At 28.3% G+C, this 21,175-nt stretch overlaps 4 protein-coding genes across 6 annotated transcripts; 2 read left to right on the top strand and 2 right to left on the bottom strand.

Moving 5' to 3' along the window:
• Nucleotides 1-38: 38 nt before the first annotated feature.
• On the bottom strand, nucleotides 39-3,538 carry LOC122530468 (sodium-dependent phosphate transporter 2). Of its 3 annotated transcripts, XM_043657464.1 has the most exons (8): nucleotides 3,200-3,538; nucleotides 3,048-3,122; nucleotides 2,601-2,797; nucleotides 1,746-2,491; nucleotides 1,474-1,680; nucleotides 1,194-1,404; nucleotides 439-1,076; nucleotides 39-366 (listed from the first exon to the last, which is right to left on the bottom strand). In XM_043657464.1, the coding sequence occupies exons 4-8, from the start codon at nucleotides 1,947-1,949 to the stop codon at nucleotides 136-138; spliced, it is 1,491 nt and encodes a 496-aa protein (XP_043513399.1). In that variant the 5' UTR covers nucleotides 1,950-2,491; nucleotides 2,601-2,797; nucleotides 3,048-3,122; nucleotides 3,200-3,538; the 3' UTR covers nucleotides 39-135. The 3 variants fall into 3 exon arrangements, with proteins under 3 accessions (XP_043513399.1, XP_043513400.1, XP_043513401.1); XM_043657465.1 differs by lacking the exon at nucleotides 3,048-3,122; XM_043657466.1 differs by lacking the exon at nucleotides 3,048-3,122 and having other exon boundaries at nucleotides 2,601-2,784.
• Nucleotides 3,539-3,774: 236 nt separating this feature from the next.
• On the bottom strand, nucleotides 3,775-4,800 carry LOC122530469 (cytochrome b-c1 complex subunit 7-like). The gene is made up of 4 exons (XM_043657468.1): nucleotides 4,545-4,800; nucleotides 4,402-4,449; nucleotides 4,065-4,234; nucleotides 3,775-3,964 (listed from the first exon to the last, which is right to left on the bottom strand). The coding sequence occupies exons 1-4, from the start codon at nucleotides 4,579-4,581 to the stop codon at nucleotides 3,887-3,889; spliced, it is 333 nt and encodes a 110-aa protein (XP_043513403.1). The 5' UTR covers nucleotides 4,582-4,800; the 3' UTR covers nucleotides 3,775-3,886.
• Nucleotides 4,801-5,174: 374 nt separating this feature from the next.
• Nucleotides 5,175-8,240, top strand: LOC122530466 (polyadenylate-binding protein 1). The gene is made up of 4 exons (XM_043657461.1): nucleotides 5,175-5,709; nucleotides 6,284-6,594; nucleotides 6,669-7,614; nucleotides 7,694-8,240. Exons 1-4 carry the CDS (start codon nucleotides 5,517-5,519, stop codon nucleotides 8,134-8,136), a joined length of 1,893 nt encoding a protein of 630 aa, XP_043513396.1. The 5' UTR covers nucleotides 5,175-5,516; the 3' UTR covers nucleotides 8,137-8,240.
• A 3,297-nt stretch (nucleotides 8,241-11,537) lies between these two features.
• LOC122530495 (tudor domain-containing protein 7A) lies at nucleotides 11,538-20,445 on the top strand. The gene is made up of 17 exons (XM_043657514.1): nucleotides 11,538-11,742; nucleotides 12,989-13,140; nucleotides 13,375-13,583; nucleotides 13,655-13,758; nucleotides 15,120-15,228; nucleotides 15,317-15,658; nucleotides 15,770-15,937; nucleotides 16,034-16,384; nucleotides 16,527-16,694; nucleotides 16,767-17,021; nucleotides 17,108-17,353; nucleotides 17,452-17,802; nucleotides 17,909-18,126; nucleotides 18,197-18,410; nucleotides 18,491-18,609; nucleotides 18,716-18,867; nucleotides 18,954-20,445. The coding sequence occupies exons 2-17, from the start codon at nucleotides 13,059-13,061 to the stop codon at nucleotides 19,175-19,177; spliced, it is 3,312 nt and encodes a 1,103-aa protein (XP_043513449.1). The 5' UTR covers nucleotides 11,538-11,742; nucleotides 12,989-13,058; the 3' UTR covers nucleotides 19,178-20,445.
• The last annotated feature ends 730 nt before the right edge of the window (nucleotides 20,446-21,175 follow it).

Here is a 21,175-nt window from a genome sequence, read left to right as displayed (position 1 = left end):
TAATTACGTAATGTATTTATGAATAAAAAATAACTAAGTCAATTTATATTTGATCATTTATTTTCGCATAAATTATTGACAACAGTAGCATTGGATGGTTTTCACTAAAATGGATTAGTTGCCCCGACAGTTAAGTCACAAACTAATTATTTCCTTAAAGATAGCCATACATCCTGCAGATAAGCAGCCAGCCACTGGTACAGTAATTAACCATGCAAATGCAATATTACGAAATAATTTCCATGAAACTCCCTCACCACCACGCGAAGCCCATCCCACACAAACAACAGATCCCACTTTGCAATGAGTTGTTGACACAGGTAAACCAGCCTTACTTGCCAACAAAACAGTTACCGCCGCTCCTACCTATAATTTATATATTAAAATAAATATTATCCCTTTCGAAGCATTATAATTTTTTATTTATAAAATGTGTACCTCTATAGTAAATCCTGTAGTTGGTGTAATACGTGCTAAATCTTGTCCTAGAGTTTGTATTACTTTACGTCCCCATACCCAAAGACCAGTTGATATTCCTAAACCACCATAAAGTAATATAAGCAATGGAGTGTCTGCCTCTTGCCTAGCTGATCCTTCTGCATACACAGCCCAAAGTGCAATAAGTGGACCAATTGCATTACTGACATCATTGCCACCATGAGCGAAACTGCCAAATGCTGCAGTTAGTACTTGCAAAAAAGCAAAGAGTCTAGATATTTCTGGTGGTTCTTCATTTTTCCTTTCAATTTCAGTTTGAACACCCTCAACATCTGATCCTGCTACCATTAAAAGAGGGCTTGCACTGCTATTACCGCGTAATTTTGGTGCTGCTTCTTTTGCATTACCATTACTATTACTACTACATGGGGCTTCAGAAATAACAGATAGTGCTGTTGTTTCTTTTTTATCACAGGTACCAAAATTAGTTGTTGTTTTTTCATTGCTACTCAATGAAAGTAATATCCTTTTTCTTTGCCATGGCACAACAAATAAATAAACAATGACAGCTGAAAATAAACCAAAACCTAATGCAGTTAAAATACTACCCCACCATGGCACTTGATCTAACATTAAAACTGAAACAAACATGAATAGAACATTAATAATATAACATATATACAACATTAGTATAACATATATACAATAATATAACATTAATTTTGACTTAATTAAAACATATCAAATTCAATTACGTTTAGGTCCATCATGTGCAACTGATATAACATTAATAGCAACAGTGAGTCCATATGCTACTGGGAGAATATGAAGACCTTGTTCTAAAGGCTTGCTAGATTGAAGTACTGATTTTCTTAGAACCCAAAATATAGCACCTGATACAATTCCGCTAAGTATAGGACTTGCAAACCAAGACGCTGCTATGTTTGCAAGAGCTATCCACTTGACCTATAAATATGCTTATTTTATATTGAAATTATATATTTATTTTCAAATTGATATAATGATTTTACTAACCCCTGCAGCACCTTTACAGACAAGTGAAAAACCAACTGTAGCACCAACAATGGAATGTGTTCCAGAAATAGGTAATCGTAATGCTGTTGCTAGTAATAGCCAGATACCAGATCCAGCTAAACTAGACAATGCTCCAACCATTAATTCTTTTTCATGACCTTCGTATAATGTTACATCTAATATACCCTTTCTCATAGTATCAGAAACCTAAAATATCATCGGTTAATATAATTCAAACAACATAGTATGAAGTACATCAATTTTCAAGGTACCTTATAGCCAATGAGTACAGCTCCTGCAATTTCAAAAACAGTTGCCAAAATACAAGCCTGAAATATTGTAAGTACTCCTGCACCAACACTTGTTCCAAAACTATTTGCAACATCATTCGCTCCGATTCCAAATGCCAAAATAAAGGCCACTACAAATCCAACCACTACTATCCATACCAAGTTTTCATCATATGGTATGCTCATTTTTATTTACTCATTAACTATTTCTTTTGAGCTATTAATATATAGATATTTTTACTTTTATACATTTGTCAGTAGATCATTGTGTTAAAATGTCCTCTTGTCATATTATTTGTTGATAATACATTGTTAAGCAAGAGAACATGGATTAAGGAAGAGCTTCCAGTTTTCTCTTATGCATTTACATATAAATATTTATAATTCAGAATATATTTCTCCATTTATATTTATATTCCTATATGTGTGTAGTGTGTATATATATATATATTTAATAATTTTATTTTACTTCTAAAACAATCAATTTTATAACTTTGTACACATAGCAGAGGTAGTATTTTGGCGCAGCACCTGATATATGTAGCATTGTTTTTTTTTCTCATACATGTATTAGAATGCTTTTAACAGCATTAAATGAGTTATTGTGTAAACTTCCTAAATTTTTTACTTTGTATTAGGTATAAAATGTTGTGTAAACAATTTTGTAAGGATTCATCATCAGCGTTTTTCTTCTTTGAAAAATACGCTGATTGCTGTTTTTTCAGCATCTGCAATGAATCGAAATGTACATTTGATATAATATACATATATACCTCAAATTTTCTGTATTAAAATATAAAGGTTCTTAAAACTAATGCTATTATTTTGTTCAATTACCTTCGTCCACACATTATAATCGTCCTAAAACGAATTTTGAATAACAAGATATTTCACATCCACGAAAGGAATGTAATTATAATGAAACGTTTTGTCAATTTCCTCACGCTCGACTTTGAAGGGGTGGTATTATCGTTTCACTTTTCACGTAGCATCACTTGATATTTCGATAAAGTTTACAATCCTAATAAAACTGACTTAAATAGATATTATTTTTTTTTTCTTGCGTATATAATAGAAAATGCATAAATTCAACCCGTTACAAAAGAAACGTGTACGAAATGCAATGAAAATTTGAAGACTACGCACTACTTTTACGAATACTAGTACGAATACTATTAAGTTCGTAAAAGAAAAAGAGGATAAATAATTAGAATAAGCAAAGCTTTCGGCCGTCTATTATTAAATTTTTATATAACAATTTTTTAATTTGTGATTTCCAATTACCATTTTTTATATGATCTGTAATTTTCACATTAAAGCTTTCCTTTTAAGAATCACGTACAGGATATGTATTGTATGCTATAAAAACATAAAATAATGCTCGGAAATTCGTTAAGAAAAAAAAAGAAAAAACGAAAATAGGTTTTTTTACTCACGAAACTCAAATTACTTCGTATAAATCTTTGGTAATTGGGGAATGCCGCTCAGATTCGCGTGGGGGTGAAATATTGATCCGCCATTTGCCCGCGAAACTCTTACAAGTATAATGCAAAAATTTCTTGCTGCATCACAAATCACGTTTTATATTTATGAAACAATTGATCCTGTCTTCACATTCTAAGATTTCTCTTTAATATCATCGCGCTTATTAACAATGTATTACGTATTAACTACGCGGCAGGTCTTCGTGGGGGAATGATGAATAAGTCATTGCATAAAGGGTGTTAAATGAGTTCCAATTGATGCGATTTACAATGCAATTTACAATTATTTCCTTTAAAATATTGCTGAACAAAAAATTCATCCATTAAAATTTTAAGCTTTAATTGCAACGTATTAATTTCTTTTAGCTGATAATTTTTTGATCTAAAAAATGCATTATGATTTAAATGACTGATTTTGTGTAACATAGTAATATAGATAAAAGAAATGTAAATCAAAAATATAGAATAATTTATTGAAACTGAACAATTAGCAATGTAGCATGCATAATCTATGAAAAATCACTATATTTGAAACAATAGAATGACTAAAGATATTTTATTTAATGTATATACAATCCAATATCTGGAAATTACAATTTATGTATAAGATGAATATATTCTTTACTACATTGTTATACTTTACTCTGCATTCCATTCTTCTCTTTCTTCCCGCTCCCTTCTCACTTCGTCCACATAAGGCGTCAGATATTCAATATCCTATTCAGTAATAAAAATTTTATTTGTATTATTTCAAATACTAAATGACTATATAAGTACATAAAGTATAAATATGTAAGAATCATTAATATCAAATTACATCTTCATATTTAATCCATTGTTCTTTTGGCAAAACTTTTTTTTGGCAATCTAATTGTGCAGCTCTAATAATTCGGAAATTACGTTCTTCTATTAAATGTGGAGGTAATCGTCTTAATGCTTCTATTACATCATCATTATCCTCGGCTATAAGATCATCCTTATATAAACCTAATTATATGAAATGAAATATTTTATATAAAAATTATATATTTTATTAGATTGTTTGAAATGACTTTTTTCCTACACACTATCAAATATAATTTTGCATTTAGAAAAATATATTCGTATAATAACTATTATGAATATAATATATGTAATATATAAATACTTCATACCGTACTGGTTCCATTCAGCAGCAGTAAATATCCACTTCCGAAGTGATGCTATAAAATACGATATGTACATATGTAGATATATAATTACATAAGGATTTCATTTAGAAATATTTTAATGTGCAAAATTTTGTAAATTTACTTACGAAATACACGGTTTAAATATTTAGCTAAACCTTCCATTACTATATTAAATACTTTAGATATTTAAAGCTAAATCGCAGATACTTGCTGCTTCCAACTACTATCGTTTGGACTTATTTTACTACTAAAACAATCAGTATCAACAATATCAATATGCACTCAGTATCAATACGTTGAATCAACGAATCCCTAGCTTGTTATATGCGATATAATGGTACCTACTTTCAGTACACTGTACGAATTAGTCTATGCTTATGACAATTAGGTAAATTATCATATTTTGGAGAAATTACACAAAAATACATAACTGTGGGGTATCAAAAACATCAAGTTTATTTATCATTGTTTGAAAACAATATATTTCAAATAAAATGTTCAGTACATCTGGACGTTTTTAAGGTTTCAAAAGACCTCTCAAAGAATATTAAAAAAATTGATATTTTCATATTAGAAATATCACATGGACTGTAATAATTATTTATTTTTATTATAAAAGTAAGAATATATATTTTATCGTAGGGATATTTGGAAATACCCTAAATTTGAATGTAGATGGCGGTACAATTGCCTAGAAAAGGGACTACTTCTTCGGCGTATTGTAATCACTGTATAAGCACAGTCGGAACTACTTTCAGCGCCTCTTTCCCAGAAAGAGTAGAGTTGTGTTCACGTGTGGTTGTGTCTCCTTTTTCTACAAAATAGGTCACACAACCCACTTCTACAGTGAAATAACTCTTCTATAAAAAAAAAACCCAAAAAAAATATAAAAATTATAAAAATACAAACAAAAAAATCGAAAAACCGTAGCTGAAAACCGCGAAACGTAAGTAAAGTGTGGAAAAAAATAGTAATCATTGTGTTACAAAGAGCAACGTGGTCGGAAGAGCGCAAGCCATATTGAAGGAACGAGATAAACCAAAAACCAGAGAATTTTTTCAACTTAAGCAGCTGCAAGACGAGGGAATACTACGAATATGAACCCAGGGGCTCCTAATTATCCTATGGCGTCACTCTACGTCGGCGATTTGCACGGTGATATCACCGAGGCGATGCTTTTCGAGAAGTTTTCATCGGCTGGGCCTGTACTCTCGATACGCGTCTGTCGCGATATGATTACCCGACGCTCGCTTGGATATGCTTATGTTAATTTCCAGCAACCTGCTGACGGTGAGTACAATCATATTTTTCGCTGCAATGTATTTCCTTTTTGCTAGAATACTCTACGTCCATTGTCCGTGGTAGTCGTTCTTAGTTACATCATTTGTCCGTGCTTGACACGTGTTTCGGATCATACGATGCCACCATATTGAAACCTACTTCGGACAAAGTGAATAGCGGTTGATGATTGTATTGAGTCATGCTTTGTATTTTTCGATGCTTTTCCTATTTTCGAGAAATATATCGAATATCTTGATAGAAACGTGTTAGTCCTAAGAAGATAACAAGTTTTAATATGCGACGTATTTACGTACACACATGCATATATATATATGTACATATACAAGAACACAATTGAAACAAAGATTAAAAGAATTATATATTTTGGTTTTATATGTTTCCGTTAATATTTCCGTTAATACGTACTTCTTAAATTATTGGTATAAGTAACATGTGGTTTAATTTGAATTTTTTTTTTCTTTTTTTTTTTTAATAACGTATATTGTATATGAATTTAGAGATTTGATGTAGATGTTTGATAAAAATAATGAGAAACTAAATAAATTGTTTTTGCATATTTCAGCGGAACGAGCACTTGATACAATGAATTTTGATATGATAAAAGGACGGCCAATTCGTATCATGTGGTCTCAACGTGATCCATCTCTTCGGAAATCTGGTGTTGGAAATGTATTTATAAAAAATTTAGATAAAAATATAGACAATAAAGCAATGTACGATACGTTCTCTGCTTTCGGTAACATACTTAGTTGCAAAGTAGCGCAAGATGAATCCGGCGTTTCTAAAGGTTATGGTTTTGTCCATTTTGAAACTGAAGAAGCAGCAAACAAATCTATTGATAGAGTTAATGGCATGTTGCTAAATGGAAAAAAGGTAATATTTTCCTTATTTTCCTTTACTCATTTAATTCTTTCTTATGGTAATCTTAATTTTTTTTTAATACACAGGTATATGTTGGTAAATTTATACCCCGCAAAGAACGTGAAAAGGAATTAGGAGAAAAAGCTAAACTGTTCACCAATGTTTATGTAAAGAATTTTGGGGAAGAGATGACGGATGATAAACTTAAAGAAATGTTCGAAAAGTATGGGACCATCACCAGTCACAAAGTTATGATCAAAGATGACGGGAAATCTCGAGGATTTGGTTTTGTTGCGTTTGAAGATCCTGACGCTGCTGAACAAGCAGTACTGGAATTAAATGGAAAAGAAGTTGCTGAAGGAAAGTGTATGTATGTTGGACGGGCGCAAAAGAAGGCAGAGCGTCAGCAAGAACTGAAACGAAAGTTTGAACAATTAAAATTAGAACGTTTAAATCGTTATCAAGGAGTAAATCTATATGTAAAGAATTTGGACGATAGTATAGATGACGAGCGGTTACGCAAAGAATTTGCACCTTTTGGAACAATTACGTCTGCTAAAGTTATGATGGAAGAAGGACGCAGTAAAGGCTTTGGATTTGTCTGTTTTTCTGCTCCTGAAGAAGCTACCAAAGCTGTAACGGAAATGAATGGTCGTATAATAGTAACGAAACCTTTATATGTTGCTCTGGCTCAGCGTAAAGAAGATCGTAAAGCGCATCTTGCTTCTCAATATATGCAGCGTTTGGCAAACATGCGAATGCAGCAAATGGGTCAAATTTTTCAGCCTGGTGGTGCCGGAAATTATTTCGTTCCCACTATTCCACAGCCACAAAGATTCTATGGACCTGCACAGATGGCCCAAATTCGTACAACACCACGTTGGCCAGCGCAACCAAATCAGGTGCGACCCAATACACAAACTGGAAGTTCAGGTTTTGCTACAATGCAAGGTCCATTTAGAGCTGCACCACGAGCTCCCACTGCGCAAACTGGTACGATGCGAAGTACTTTGTCTGCTCGACCTATCACAGGTATATATTGAATTTTTATACAATTTATTTTGAACATTTTGTTTGTAAAAACTTTGATTAATTTTATTCGTTCTTTAAGGTCAACAAGCAGTTGGCGGTGCAAATATGCAAAATCGTTCAATGGCTGGTCCAGCAGTGGGAGTGTCAACTCAAAACCGTCCATCAAATTACAAATACACTTCAAACATGCGTAATCCACCACAAGCAATGGCACTCCCTGCCCCAACTCCTGTACAGCAAGCTGTTCATATTCAAGGCCAAGAACCACTAACTGCCTCAATGCTGGCAGCTGCTCCACCTCAAGAACAAAAACAAATGTTGGGAGAACGTCTCTTCCCACTGATTCAATGTATGTATCCGCAACTTACTGGAAAGATTACAGGAATGTTGCTGGAGATTGACAACTCGGAGCTCCTGCACATGTTGGAGCATAATGAATCGCTGAAAGCCAAGGTTGAAGAGGCCGTAGCTGTATTGCAAGCTCATCAGGCCAAACAGGCTGTGGCTTCTAAAAAAGAGTAAACATCTTAATTAAGGTATTATTTTATTCTTCCTTAATTGTTCGTAATGATGTTCAGTTTTTTCTTCCTCAAGTTTTATGATAAATAAATTTTCCTTTAAAAGTATCAAATGAGTTCATTCTTTCCCTGATCCTTCCTTTGTTTTAAGTATTTTTTTTTCTTTTTTTTTTTTTAATTATTAAGATATTTGTATTATTACTTTCATGTAATACACATGTAATGAAAGTATAGAGAATAAATTATTTGAAATGTTTGAACTGCAATTTGACTTTTATTTATTAGACTAGAACTGTATATTAATATTTGTTTCCCTATTTTTTCATAATAAATTTATATCACCTGATACATTTCTATTAATCTATATATAAGCAAATTGTATAAATTAAAATATGAAAATAAAATATATAAATAAGAATGAGTAAAATATATAAGTATGAAAACTAGTTTTATATCTTGATGATTATATTTTGATATTAATCAAATAACAGACATGTATTTTTCAAATTATATATTTGTAAATCTCAATTATTGTTATAAAAACGATTTTGCTGATGAAATGTAATAGAAAAGTAAGAATAATGTAAATTACAGAAACTCGCAAACAAGACAAACTTGTATTTGTAATAAAAAAAATCGTATTAATTACTAAAATGTAAATAAAAATAATAAACGAAAATAGCAATACAAGACTATATAGTTGCCTTGCATCTTTCTTGTTTCTTATAAGTTTTACAAAATTAAAATTAGACATGTATTAAACTAACTGATTTTCGATCTAATTGTAAGTGCCTTAATATTTTTTTTTCCGAAATAAAAAATTTATCAATTGATATATAAAAAAATTTATGATTCAATTTGAAAAAATAATTTTGAAATATTCAAAATAGAGAATATATAGATATCTACAGTATATATTAATAAATAATCAAATAAATTGTTTCTACTGTTTTATTATTTTTATTTCAGAATTAATATGAGGAAAATAATTTTGTTTTATGTTGAGATTAAATAAATCATTTTCTAATAATTTTCTATTTGATTCTTTCAAATAAAATGAAATAAAATAGTTCGGATTTTAATTACATTAATTTAAATATTATATTTTATATTTAACTTATACATAATGTAGTGGAATTATTTTATTTATATTTAACTTATACATAATGTAGTGGAATTATTTTATGACATAGCAACATTTGCTTTTAATACTTTAATATATATAATGTTAATTTCAATATTTCATTATTTTTAAATGATATTTGATGTTACGAAGATATCAATATTTTTAATGCAAAACATTGTTTTAGTAAAATAAAAGATTATTTGAGATGTTACTTCAGGAGAAAATTAAACAAAAATAAAATATATAAAAAATAGTTATAGTATAATAAAGTAACAAAGTAGCAAGTATAAACTAGAAAAAGATCATTTGCAATCAACATTTAAATAAATTAATGGATAATTAATATAAAATAACAAGTTTAAGTTAAATGAGATAACATTTAAATAATTATTTTTCAAATATTTCATTTAAATCAACGATTATTGTAAACCACCGTAATATATATTTGTTGTAATTATAATTACCATTTTTTACGATATAAGCTACAGTAATACTTATCTATTATAAAAATTTACATAAATGTTTAAAACATGTGCACGTATTTATATTTATATTATACATATATATACTTATTATATATGTATAACATTTCTTTCATAGCAAATTGAGCGTAGAAGAAATGTGTTCTTTCTGCTATAAATATTTATTCTAACACTATAAGTACTTCAAGTGATTGCAACGATTTTTATATACAGTGATTCTCATTAATATTTGAACACTAACAAGTATTGAAATTGTTATAATTTTGTAAAAAAAAGAAATTGCACATAAATAAATTTCAGCTCATTTTAAAGCTTGAAGCCTCTACTTTCGAAGTAAGCTTTAAAATAAATTCAGGTTTATTGTCGTACGAAACGTTTTTTTTTTTTAAAATGTGAGCGAATGTTAGCCATGCCGCCCGTTCCTTGACGTGGAAAGATTTCCTTGCCTATTCGGTAGAAGAGGCCACTCGAGATTAAGGATCATGGGCCGATTTCAAGATTAATGACCGATGCCTGTAAAACAGGGTATCCGGACGAAAGTCGGACCGAGGAAGATACCCGAACGAATGCACAAAGCGAGGCAACAGTCCGTAGACAGAACGTCACCGAGGTCGCACGTGCGAGTCAGTCTTCAGCTTAGCAAGAAAATACACGTTTCGTTATAAACGAGAATTACATTGTAAAATTATTGCCTACAAAAATTGTAACTTCAGTTTAAATATTTAGTGTCCGAATATTATTGTATGTATATATATAAGAGATTCCAGGGATCCTCAAGTTAATTGTCCGTTTTTTCACAGGAAGAAACTTAAAAGTTTTGGATAGCCTTGCATCTGTTGACTGTACGACTTACTATAAAGAACAGACAACAGAGAAAGTATCCTTTCTCCAATTTCAGGTCAGCGTCACAAAAAGTAAAGGACATCTGTTTTGCTAGTTTGTCTGTTTTTATTGAAATCCGTGAGGCACTTCGCGTAGTACGTTTCTCATAAATCTCGAACGTATTGTAAAGTAATATCTGGTTTACAATCTTCCTGTGAAAAGGTCTGAAATTTTTTCCAGGTATTGAAACCTCAATATATTGTTACATATTTATTTGAGATTTTCAGATATAAACCGTGTTCGTTAGGAATTTTATTTCAACGTTAATATTGTAATTAATTTTTCCAAAAAGGAAGTAGTAGTTGATAATTATTACCAGATCAAAAAATCAGCTGCGATACTAAAGAAAAATAGAATAAGAATTTCTAGCATTATGTGAAAGCTTTGAAAAAGCGTAATAAATGCAATAAAATCATAAAAATTACAAATTTTTTAAAATATTTTTTTCGTAATATTATATTTCTGTATATGAGAGCTCTGTTATTAAACGATTACTTAGACTTGTTCTAAGTTTTGAATGTTGAATTTTATAATAATGAATTTTATGTATTTATATAATAATTTCCAAATGTTTAAAAATGATTATAATTAATAAAAAATACGTAGCTTTCGAAAAATCGAACAGTTCTTTTAAATTCTTTTAGAACTATTAATTTGAAGATAATTGAAAATTTATTAATCCTTGCGTTGATATTATGTATCATAATTAGCATTGTACGATTATTTTTAGTAATTTATCGTTTATAAGGTATAAACAAGATTTTAGAAACAATTAAAAGTATAGTATAATAAATAATTAAAATTTCTTAAATATACCGCCTTCATAAACCCGGCCGATGATTGGTTCATTATCTAGAAATGGAGGGGGTAGAGAAAGAGTTTGATTGGACAGCTGAAGTATTTCGTTTTACTTCAACAAATGATATGCTAGACCGTTAGGCAGTTCTCTGCGAAGATGTAATGAAGTTTGGAAGTCAGTTTTTGTGAAGAGGAGGGAATGTTAGAATCAACTCAGTTGTTGCCAAAAAGTGATATATTTGTATGAGAGGTGGTGAAGTTCAGTAGAATTAGAAAAGAAGTTTATTACACGTTATATGTGCGAGATTTAAAGAAAAATAAGGTACGTTCGATTTTTACACACAGATATATACATATATATAACGGTGGCCTAATTTTTTTTCTTATGACATCTTGCCAATATTCAAAATATGTACCCTAATAGATTAAAGATGTATCGGTAATTTATACTTTTATTAATACGAAAATGATGGTATTCGTTGAAAATATGTCAGTTGGTATACAGCTGTTACCACTGTTTTTTTTTTTTTTTGCGTTCGATTTTGTGTATTCATTACATGTCATCAGGAACTATGATTGGTTTTATCAATTTGATATGACGTCAAGTATTTAGTTTTGTAAAGCAAGCTCTCGTAATATTTATATCATTTATGAAATTGATTTCAGTTGCGAATGTATAATTAAATGATATTGCTATCGTACAATTATATGTGTAGTTCGAACTATATATTGTGTTGGTTTTCGTACTGTGGCATTGACGAATATATATAAAAAGCGTGTTATTTCAATCAAAAAAATTAAAATTAACATTAAATACTCTATATATATATATATATGTATATTAATATATGTATGACACTTTGCAGTGAAATTTTATAACATATATAAAAATTGATTCTTACGAGTAAGTTGCGTTAAATATTTGAAATAATATGAAAATGTTTTTTCTTTTATTTTTCTTTTCTTTTAATAACTATATTAAATGTATCAAGTCAAGATTCGACTGTTTCAAACAATTAGGGAACATGTCCTGTGCGAACATTTCGCACTGATTTGATCGCCATTTGCCGGCATCGTCAGAATTTCCAATTATAAATTGAATTATTGCATTGTATTTTTTTTTTGTTTTATTTCGTTTATATTTTGTCTCACTCATATATTTATATGTAATATGCACATATTATGATTTCAAAATAAATGCATAACGAGACTGAATTTCCAGGAAGAGACAATCAAAGCAATAGGAAGTAGTATAATGTTATTTTGATTAAATATTCCCAAGACGCAATTTTTGTAAATTTATTATAGTATTTTTTGTCGGAGCATAACACTTTTCGATTAATAACGAAACAAATAATCGAACGTAAAGCATTTTAGAAAATATTTTATAAAAATAATATTTATATTTGTATTTCTTACAATTAGGTCTATATTCGAAAAATAAATGTCATTTTGGCAAATTTTTTTATTCGTTACTAATAGGTATTTAATTATCAAAAATTTATTGTTTAGAATATTGTTAAACAATTGTATGTTATGTTACACATTTGATGTTTAAATATTTTCAGAGTCTTATCTTGTAAATATAATTTATAAATATACGTTTATTAACATATTTAAATATACAAAAAAGCAATAATGGAGAAAGAAGAAGTAATCAAAAATTTACGTGCGTGTCTCATATCTTCAAAAAGTGGTGTCAAGGTGGATGATTTAAATAGTAAGTTTTTTGTTTTAAAAACTTCATTATTAATATTTTAAAATTATTATTATTTATTTAAATTTATATTACTATGTACAAAATATGTGTTTATGTTACTATAAAATGCATACTGTATTCATAAACTAAATAAATAAATGTACTATTTTATAGGTAAATAATATAGTTAAAATCAGCAAATTTAAATTCAAAGCTCTAAAATAATATTTATATTTATATTGATACCTTTTACAGGAGATTATAAAATGCTCATTGATGAAAATATACCATTTCGAAAATTAGGATATCAGTCTTTGATTGCTTTTTTACGTAATGTATCTAGTATTAGACTTATTGAGAGAGGAAATGATTGTTTTGTGGAGGCTATACCTACTGAAGAATCTGCACATATTACAAAGTTAATTGCACGTCAAAAGACAACAGCTAGAAAATTTAATAAATTAGTAAGTATCTTATTCTTATGTACATCTTATTATTTTATGTCATTCCATTATAGTATATTATATTATTTTAGATAAATACTCGAAAACCAACACCATTTCGTCAGCCTGTAACAAAAAAGAATATTGGCAATATAAAAAGTGGTAATAATAATCTACATTCACAAATGAGTGGAAGGTAAAGTGTAGAATATGAACTATCCATATTGTGAATGTTACGTAAGATCTCTTTAAATAATTAAGCTTTGTTTCTAAAATCATGTTAGTATATATTAAAATTTTAAGAAATATTTAAAATTACATATATGGAATATATATCTGAGCTAAGGGAATATCTTATCTAAGGGATTGAAGTTATTAAAAAAAATATTTTATAAAAATTGTTTGACGTGAAGGAGAACACTGGCATAAATATTTTAATAATCATATAGAACAAAATCCTTTTTACTGATTTCGATGATTTTTGAATATGTTGTTAGAGACATGATTCTAAGCTTTTTCCTATATCTAGTTTCTAAGATATTCATATAAATTTTTTGATACTTTTTACTTTGATGTAATATTTGGATAAGATTCATCTATTGACATAATTACATATGTGTCACGACATGTTTATACATTTCACATTTCAATTTGTGAACATAGAGAGATGAAAAAGGGAAACTCAATTGTCAATGAATTTAGTTGTTCAAGAGTATATTCAAGAGTAAACTTAATCCAAAATTAAATTAAAAAACACGAAAATATCAAAGAAAAAAGGTCCTGTAGAAATCAACGAAATAACAGTGTTAACAGTTGAGTTCCGCCAGCCAGAAATTTATCTAACTCAAATCAATAAGCGAAAAAAAAATGAGTTCTTTTTAAAATAAAAGTATTAGTATTGGTTTACGCTAGATAAAGCCTGAAATATTTTGAAATAATTGATAGAAATAAATGAAAAATGTCTATTTTCGTTCGTAAATTAAGACGTGAGGAGTATATACGCATGTAGTATGATCATTTCCGTACATAGAACTAATCCATATCTATGTGAAAAGTATCAAAAGATTTTTGTGAATAAGACCGAGCAGCACTTGTACATATACATATAGGAAAAAGTTGCTGAGAATCACGTATCTGATAATAAATCTAAAAATCATCAAAATGAAAAAAACACGTTAGCTCTATATATGTAATTACCAAGAGTTTTTATTCCATGCATAAATTAAAATTAACTCTTCTTTAAAATAATATAAATAATTCTTTATCTAAGTAACTGTCACACGTTACGTAAAATCATCCTTATTGTAAAATGCATAATTATGATTTTCCACAAAACACAAAACACAAGTTCAGCTTAGAAATTCTGCTCTTATTTATTTACCTTGTATGTTTAAGGCAATAATTTGCTTTTATACTTTTAAAATTTATTGTTTTATACGTGTATATGAGTCTTTAGTTTTTGAAGTTATTTCCTGTATAAGCCTTTTAAGCTATTTTGCAATCGCATTACATGAAGTTCTTATGCACATACATATGTTTGAATATTTATTATTTTAGACAAAATATGTTTTCTCCTACATCAACAAAAATTACTATCCATCAAAATAGTGATAAACCCAGATATATACATTCTAATTTTGGAGTACCACCAAACTCTCCAAGTAAAGTAAGTAATGTATTTGGTAGCATTATATATTTTAATACAGAAAGAATAAAATTTATTTTAATTTTAATTTGTTTATTCCAATTTTTAGAGACTGAAAGATAAACAAATGAATTCTGTTTTATCAATAAACCAAAGTATTAATAAATCTAAGGATGAGACACAAATAAAGAACAATCTAAGGGCAGTAACGCCTGTGATAAGTCAAAAACCAAAGACTGTTATCAACGTGGAAATGCTTCCTAAAAAAGTTTCAAATCTAAGTGACAAATTTAAAGGTGACAAATTTAAAGAAACTCGTAATATACCTTCATTGCTGGATAACCCCATTAATTTTACACCTTCTCATCAATCTGAAGTATTGTCACCTCTTTCACCTGGTCAAGTTTTAGCAGATAGTAACATGAAATTTCAACAATCTCCAATAAAAACTGTGAGTATTCATTACTATTCCTTGTACTAAATTATATAATATATAATTTAAATTATATTTTTAGATACCATTAGATAATACCATTAGATAATTAATAAAATATATTTGTAGATACCATTAGGTAATAGTAGGAAAATTGTGCCAAAATTACAACTTACTGATCCAAGAGAAGAATTGAAAAGGAGGGCTAAAACACTAAATCTTCTAGAACCTGTATATCAAATTTGTCCCGCAACAATTAAAAATGCTAAAGAACCAGCTATATTTGCACAAGTCAAGGTTTGTGAAAATATTTCGATATTTTTTAAAAATAAATGCAATAAGAAATAAGTAGGAATTTACAGCAGATATAAAGCAGTAAATATATATTTTTAGATTGGTCCTCATGGATACTCAAGTTATCCAGAAGAGGCACATACTGAAGATGAGGCCCAAAAAATTGCAGCAAAATTTGCCTTGCTCGATCTTACTGAGAAATATGGCTCATCTTCTTGTTTCAATGAAACTAAAGACAAAAATATAATAAAAGAACGAGTTTTGTCCATAATAGATGCTCATCCAAATGGTATCTTCATGCATCAGGTACCTATATACTATAAACAACAGTATGAGGAAATTTTACCTGGAAATTGGGAAAGAACTATTGAGACGAGTCCAGCAATTGTTCTAGAAAAGGGCGTTGATAATTCGATAATCCTACGTCGGTTTACTTCGTATAATGAAAAGGTAAAATAATAATACATGTTTTATAAATTATATTATAGATTATAGATTATTATATCATAATGCCATGATAAATTATACATTATAAATTGTTTTATTATATTCATGAAAGGAGTGCAATTATTATTTAATATATATTTTTTAGATGCGAACTCCAACATCACAAAAAACAGATAAAATACAACTAAAGCCAATTGGCCCTGTTGCACCTGGACAATTGGAATTTCCAGAAGAAGATTTTTGGATTGTATCTGTCACATGTGTTTTAAGTACTGTTGAAATATGGGCAAGAATTATAGGAGATGCATATAGTGTAAGCTGAAAGAATTTTTTATACAACTTTTATTTTTATAATTATTATTTATATTGTATGATTTTTGTATAGGAACAATTTGATATTATGACTACCAAAATGAGTCAACATTACAATAAAATTCAATCTGGAAAAGCACCACATATTGAAATTGGAAATTATTATGTTGTGTTTGAGGATGAATCATGGCATAGAGTTCGTTGTATAGATTTTAATATCAAAAATGGAATGGTTACGGTTTCATTTATTGATCATGGTGATGAGGATACTTTCCATTTTAGTAGATTGCAAATATTGGATAAAAAATTTTGTGCGCTTCCAGCTCAAGTATGATAATGCTACTTTTATTAAAGTACAAATTTTATTGTATTATTAAAAATATTTATAGAAAATTTTATTAAATTATATATTAGGCGATAAGGCTGTGTCTTTCTGGTTTGGAAGATTTCAATGACTGTGATAGCATTACGAGCGAAATTGAAAAACTTTTGCTTGATCGTGCATTATATGTTGAAGTACGAACTCGCAAGAAAGATCAGAATGGATCCTCTGCAACAGTTGTATTTTATGATACGCACGGACCAGATGATATTAATATAAATTTAGAATTGTTTAAACAAATTTCACAGAGTGTATTAACTGCTCCTAAATTAGATGTGGTGAGTGTTTGTTCATATTCTGTTAATAAAAATATGATTAAATAACATGTAAGATTCTTTTTTCGATAAAAACAATAATGCTTTTCTATTGTTCACAGGAGGGGCAAGTATCGGAGGTACTTATTTCTCATATAGAAAAAAATGGTGATGTTTATGTACAAGTGCAGTCTGAAAGTATAAAACTTTTGGTTAATTTATTAAATCGATTAGTATGTACTGGATTAAATACGGAAGATTTAGAAAATTGCATCGTAACTACAGTTGATCCTAGTAAAACATATTTTGTATCGGTAAATAATAATTGGTACAGGGGAAAAATTGTAAATGATAGTTTACACAATCAATTAAGAGCATTTTTAATTGATTTTGGTAAGACTGTCACTATAATGAAAAGCAATCTCCTTTCTTTGGAAACATTATCTCAAGTTTTAGCGAATTATCCTGCTCAGGTAAAATTATAATTTTGATATTCATTAAGAATTTAAAGATTATATATATATATATATATATATATATATAAAATATGTATAAATTTTAATGATACATTTACAATAGGCATTGAAGGTACATCTTCATAACATTGATAAGTCAATGTTTAATGGAAAGATGGTTGCAAAACTTGCAGAGCTTGCACCAAAAAATGAATCACTTCTTATAAAAGTTGTATCAATCGAAAATAAGACGCCAATTGTGGAATTATTTAAAAGAATTCAACCAAGCAACATGCTTGTTTCTATCAATAATACTTTGGCTCTTGAAGAGGAACTTACAAAGTATGTTATACTGGACTGTTTAAAAGTTTTAATAAATAATAAATAATTATTATTTTTATTATATTTGTAGAACACATGGGGATGGTAATAATAATATAAAACCAAGAAAACCAAGAGTCGAACGTATGAATTCTAAACTCTTAGGAAATGAAAGTGATGATGTAAAATCTTTAAAACCACCGAAAATTTCGGATATTGGTGAATATTTTGATGTCCATGTAACAATGGCTGCTCATCCCGGAAATTTTACTATTCAACCATTTAATGATAAAAGTTCGTTAGAGGTAAAGGTTATTTTTCATTTATTTTGTTTAATGTAAAATATATGTTACGATAATATATATAATATATTTTATAATTTTAGTCGATGATGATTCTATTACAAGAAGCTTGTCAAGCATATAAAGGTCCAACTCCGACTGCAGAATCAGTAAAAGAAGGCAAACTTTATGCGGCTCAACATATCGACAGTCATTGGTATAGGTATAAATAAAAAGTGATTTATAAATGTATATTTTAAGTCTGAATTTTACATATGGAGTTACTGATGTTAATCAATAATTTCTATTTATTCCGAATCACTTTTAAGGGTATGCATTTCAAGTATAATTAAAGAAAATATGGTTAGTGTTTACTTTTGCGATTTCGGAGATGTATCAGTACTGCCATTAAATAAATTACAACCTTTGAAAAGTGAATTCTTAGAACTACCATATCAAGCTATTAAAGCAAGACTTGTTGGTATGTAATTGTTTTATTTTCCTGTTTTAATTTGTTTTTAAAATGCAAAAGTCTTATTTCGTAAATTTTATTAATAATTTAAACAGGCATACGACCGATTAACGTCGACTGGTCTGTTGAAGATAGTTTAAGGTTTCAAGAATTGGTTGTGGATAAAAATTTTGTATCAATAGTTGTTGAATCTAAACCTGATGGATTTTCTCCGGCTGATACTGTATTGGGTTTAAAATTGATAGATGTTAATACAGCTGAAGATATTTACATTGATCGACTATTAGTAGAGGAAGGTCGAGCTACAGTCATTGATTAAAGTAATATATACAATACATACTTGGATACGGTTGATGAAAAAACTAAGATTATCATAGCGAAACTAATAATTCAGTTTTCGAATTTCGGTACGAAATATATGTATCTATAGATAATTGTTTCCTACATATGTATAAAACGAACTTTGTACAGTTTTACTGTTTTATGCTCGAGAACTTAGCTGTTTGTATATAAAAATCATATTTCTATTTAATAATATTTGCAAATATTAGACATAGACAATTGTTCAAAAACAAAAATAATGAAAATGGAAATTATATGAATGCATACACATATACATACACAAATGTGTATATGTGCATACATATCATTTATGTCTATACTTATAATTATATTCCTTAAAAGCTATAGTTTTTTTATTTTTTCAACAAAATAATTTATTGATTTATTAAAAATTATGTATATATTCTTACTCATGAGTATAAGATTATATATATAATTTAAGAATAACTTCTTTATATGTTGCAAATAGTAATTGCGCACATATTTTTTCATATATGTTTGTTAGATATTTTTTCATATATGTTTGTTAGATATTTTTTCATATATGTTTGTTAGATATTCTATTTTTTTAAAATTCTTTTTATTTAATTTTCATCCTATATTAACAAACAGTACAATCACGTAAAACCTGGCTGTGTCATATGAAAGACATCAAAAATATTTTGGCAAGAATTAACAGCATTCCATTTTTTAATCTTAATACATTGGTGAACTTCTTTTTCTTTACGTACTTTATAATTTGTGTAAAGATATTAAAATGATAACGTATTATCTTTGAGTGATAATAATAGTTGTTTGCGTTTTATATGTGATACGTATTTTGTCGGTTTATATTACGTTTTTTTCTACTTGTAACATGCTTTCAGTTTTATTATTGACGTGTTAAAATAATCTAATAATAATTTAAAAATGTTTGAACATATTCTGTTTTAGTCATTTTTGGTTAACACAAGAAATGTAACATTTATTCCATATAGTTTATATTGTGAATTTATTTTACCTTGGATAATACTTTCTTTACTTCAGTATTCAATTAGATTAAGCACATATGCAATATACTAGTAAATATAAATATATCATTCATAAATATATATTTATGAATGATATTGCTTTTTATGAGGAATATTTTTGTTTTTTTTTAAACAGTAAAACGCAATATTGTAACTTAATATTAAGTTGCGATAAAATATTATTTTTGATATAGAACTTGATGAAAGGTGCCAATAAATACTAACGTTTCCACAAGTGTAAGAATTATTTCAAGAAAACCTGCTTTAAAATCATGTTAATACTAAATGATAAGTATATTTGAAAAAAAATTACTTATTGAAAAGAAAGTAATTTTGCATATTAAAATAAAAGATACAAGCATGTACATTCATTGTAATAATATGTTTTGTATTGATTTTTATAAACTGAATTTCAAAACAGATCAAACAGTTAAATATTAATATCATTATGAAGAAAAAGTAATTTAAGTAAAAAATAAGTACTCCTATTTATGAATATTTAAAATATGTTTAACAACTTCCGAACATATATGTGAGTATAGACAAAACATTCGATATTTTCCTACATATAATTACATTAGTTTTTATTGATCGGTATGAATAACGCGCGCATTTGTATTCGTATTATGAACCGTGTGTATTAGAGAGCGCACGCGTTATGCCAATAATCATCGATTATTACGCTTGTCACGTATCAATGATTCACGAAACTTTCGTAAGCTCCCGACATGATAAGAGTCATATTAATCCTTAACCAGTATTGCTTCATATATTTATTTCACTTATTAATTATATAATATAATACCATATGTGATATACTTTTTGTCATTAATATCATTACTTTACATTATTCGTAAAAAGTTATTTAATCAACAAATATTATCTCTATCAATAAAACTACTATGTTATAATGAATTTTAAATAAAAATAACTAATGATTGTATTTTTCAATGTTATAAAAGCAT

The sequence above is a fragment of the Frieseomelitta varia genome, unplaced genomic scaffold, assembly GCF_011392965.1.
Source record: "Frieseomelitta varia isolate USP_RPSP 00005682 unplaced genomic scaffold, Fvar_1.2 scaffold_345, whole genome shotgun sequence".
Classification (NCBI taxonomy): Eukaryota; Metazoa; Arthropoda; class Insecta; order Hymenoptera; family Apidae; genus Frieseomelitta; species Frieseomelitta varia.
This window is presented reverse-complemented; position numbering and strand designations above follow the sequence as displayed.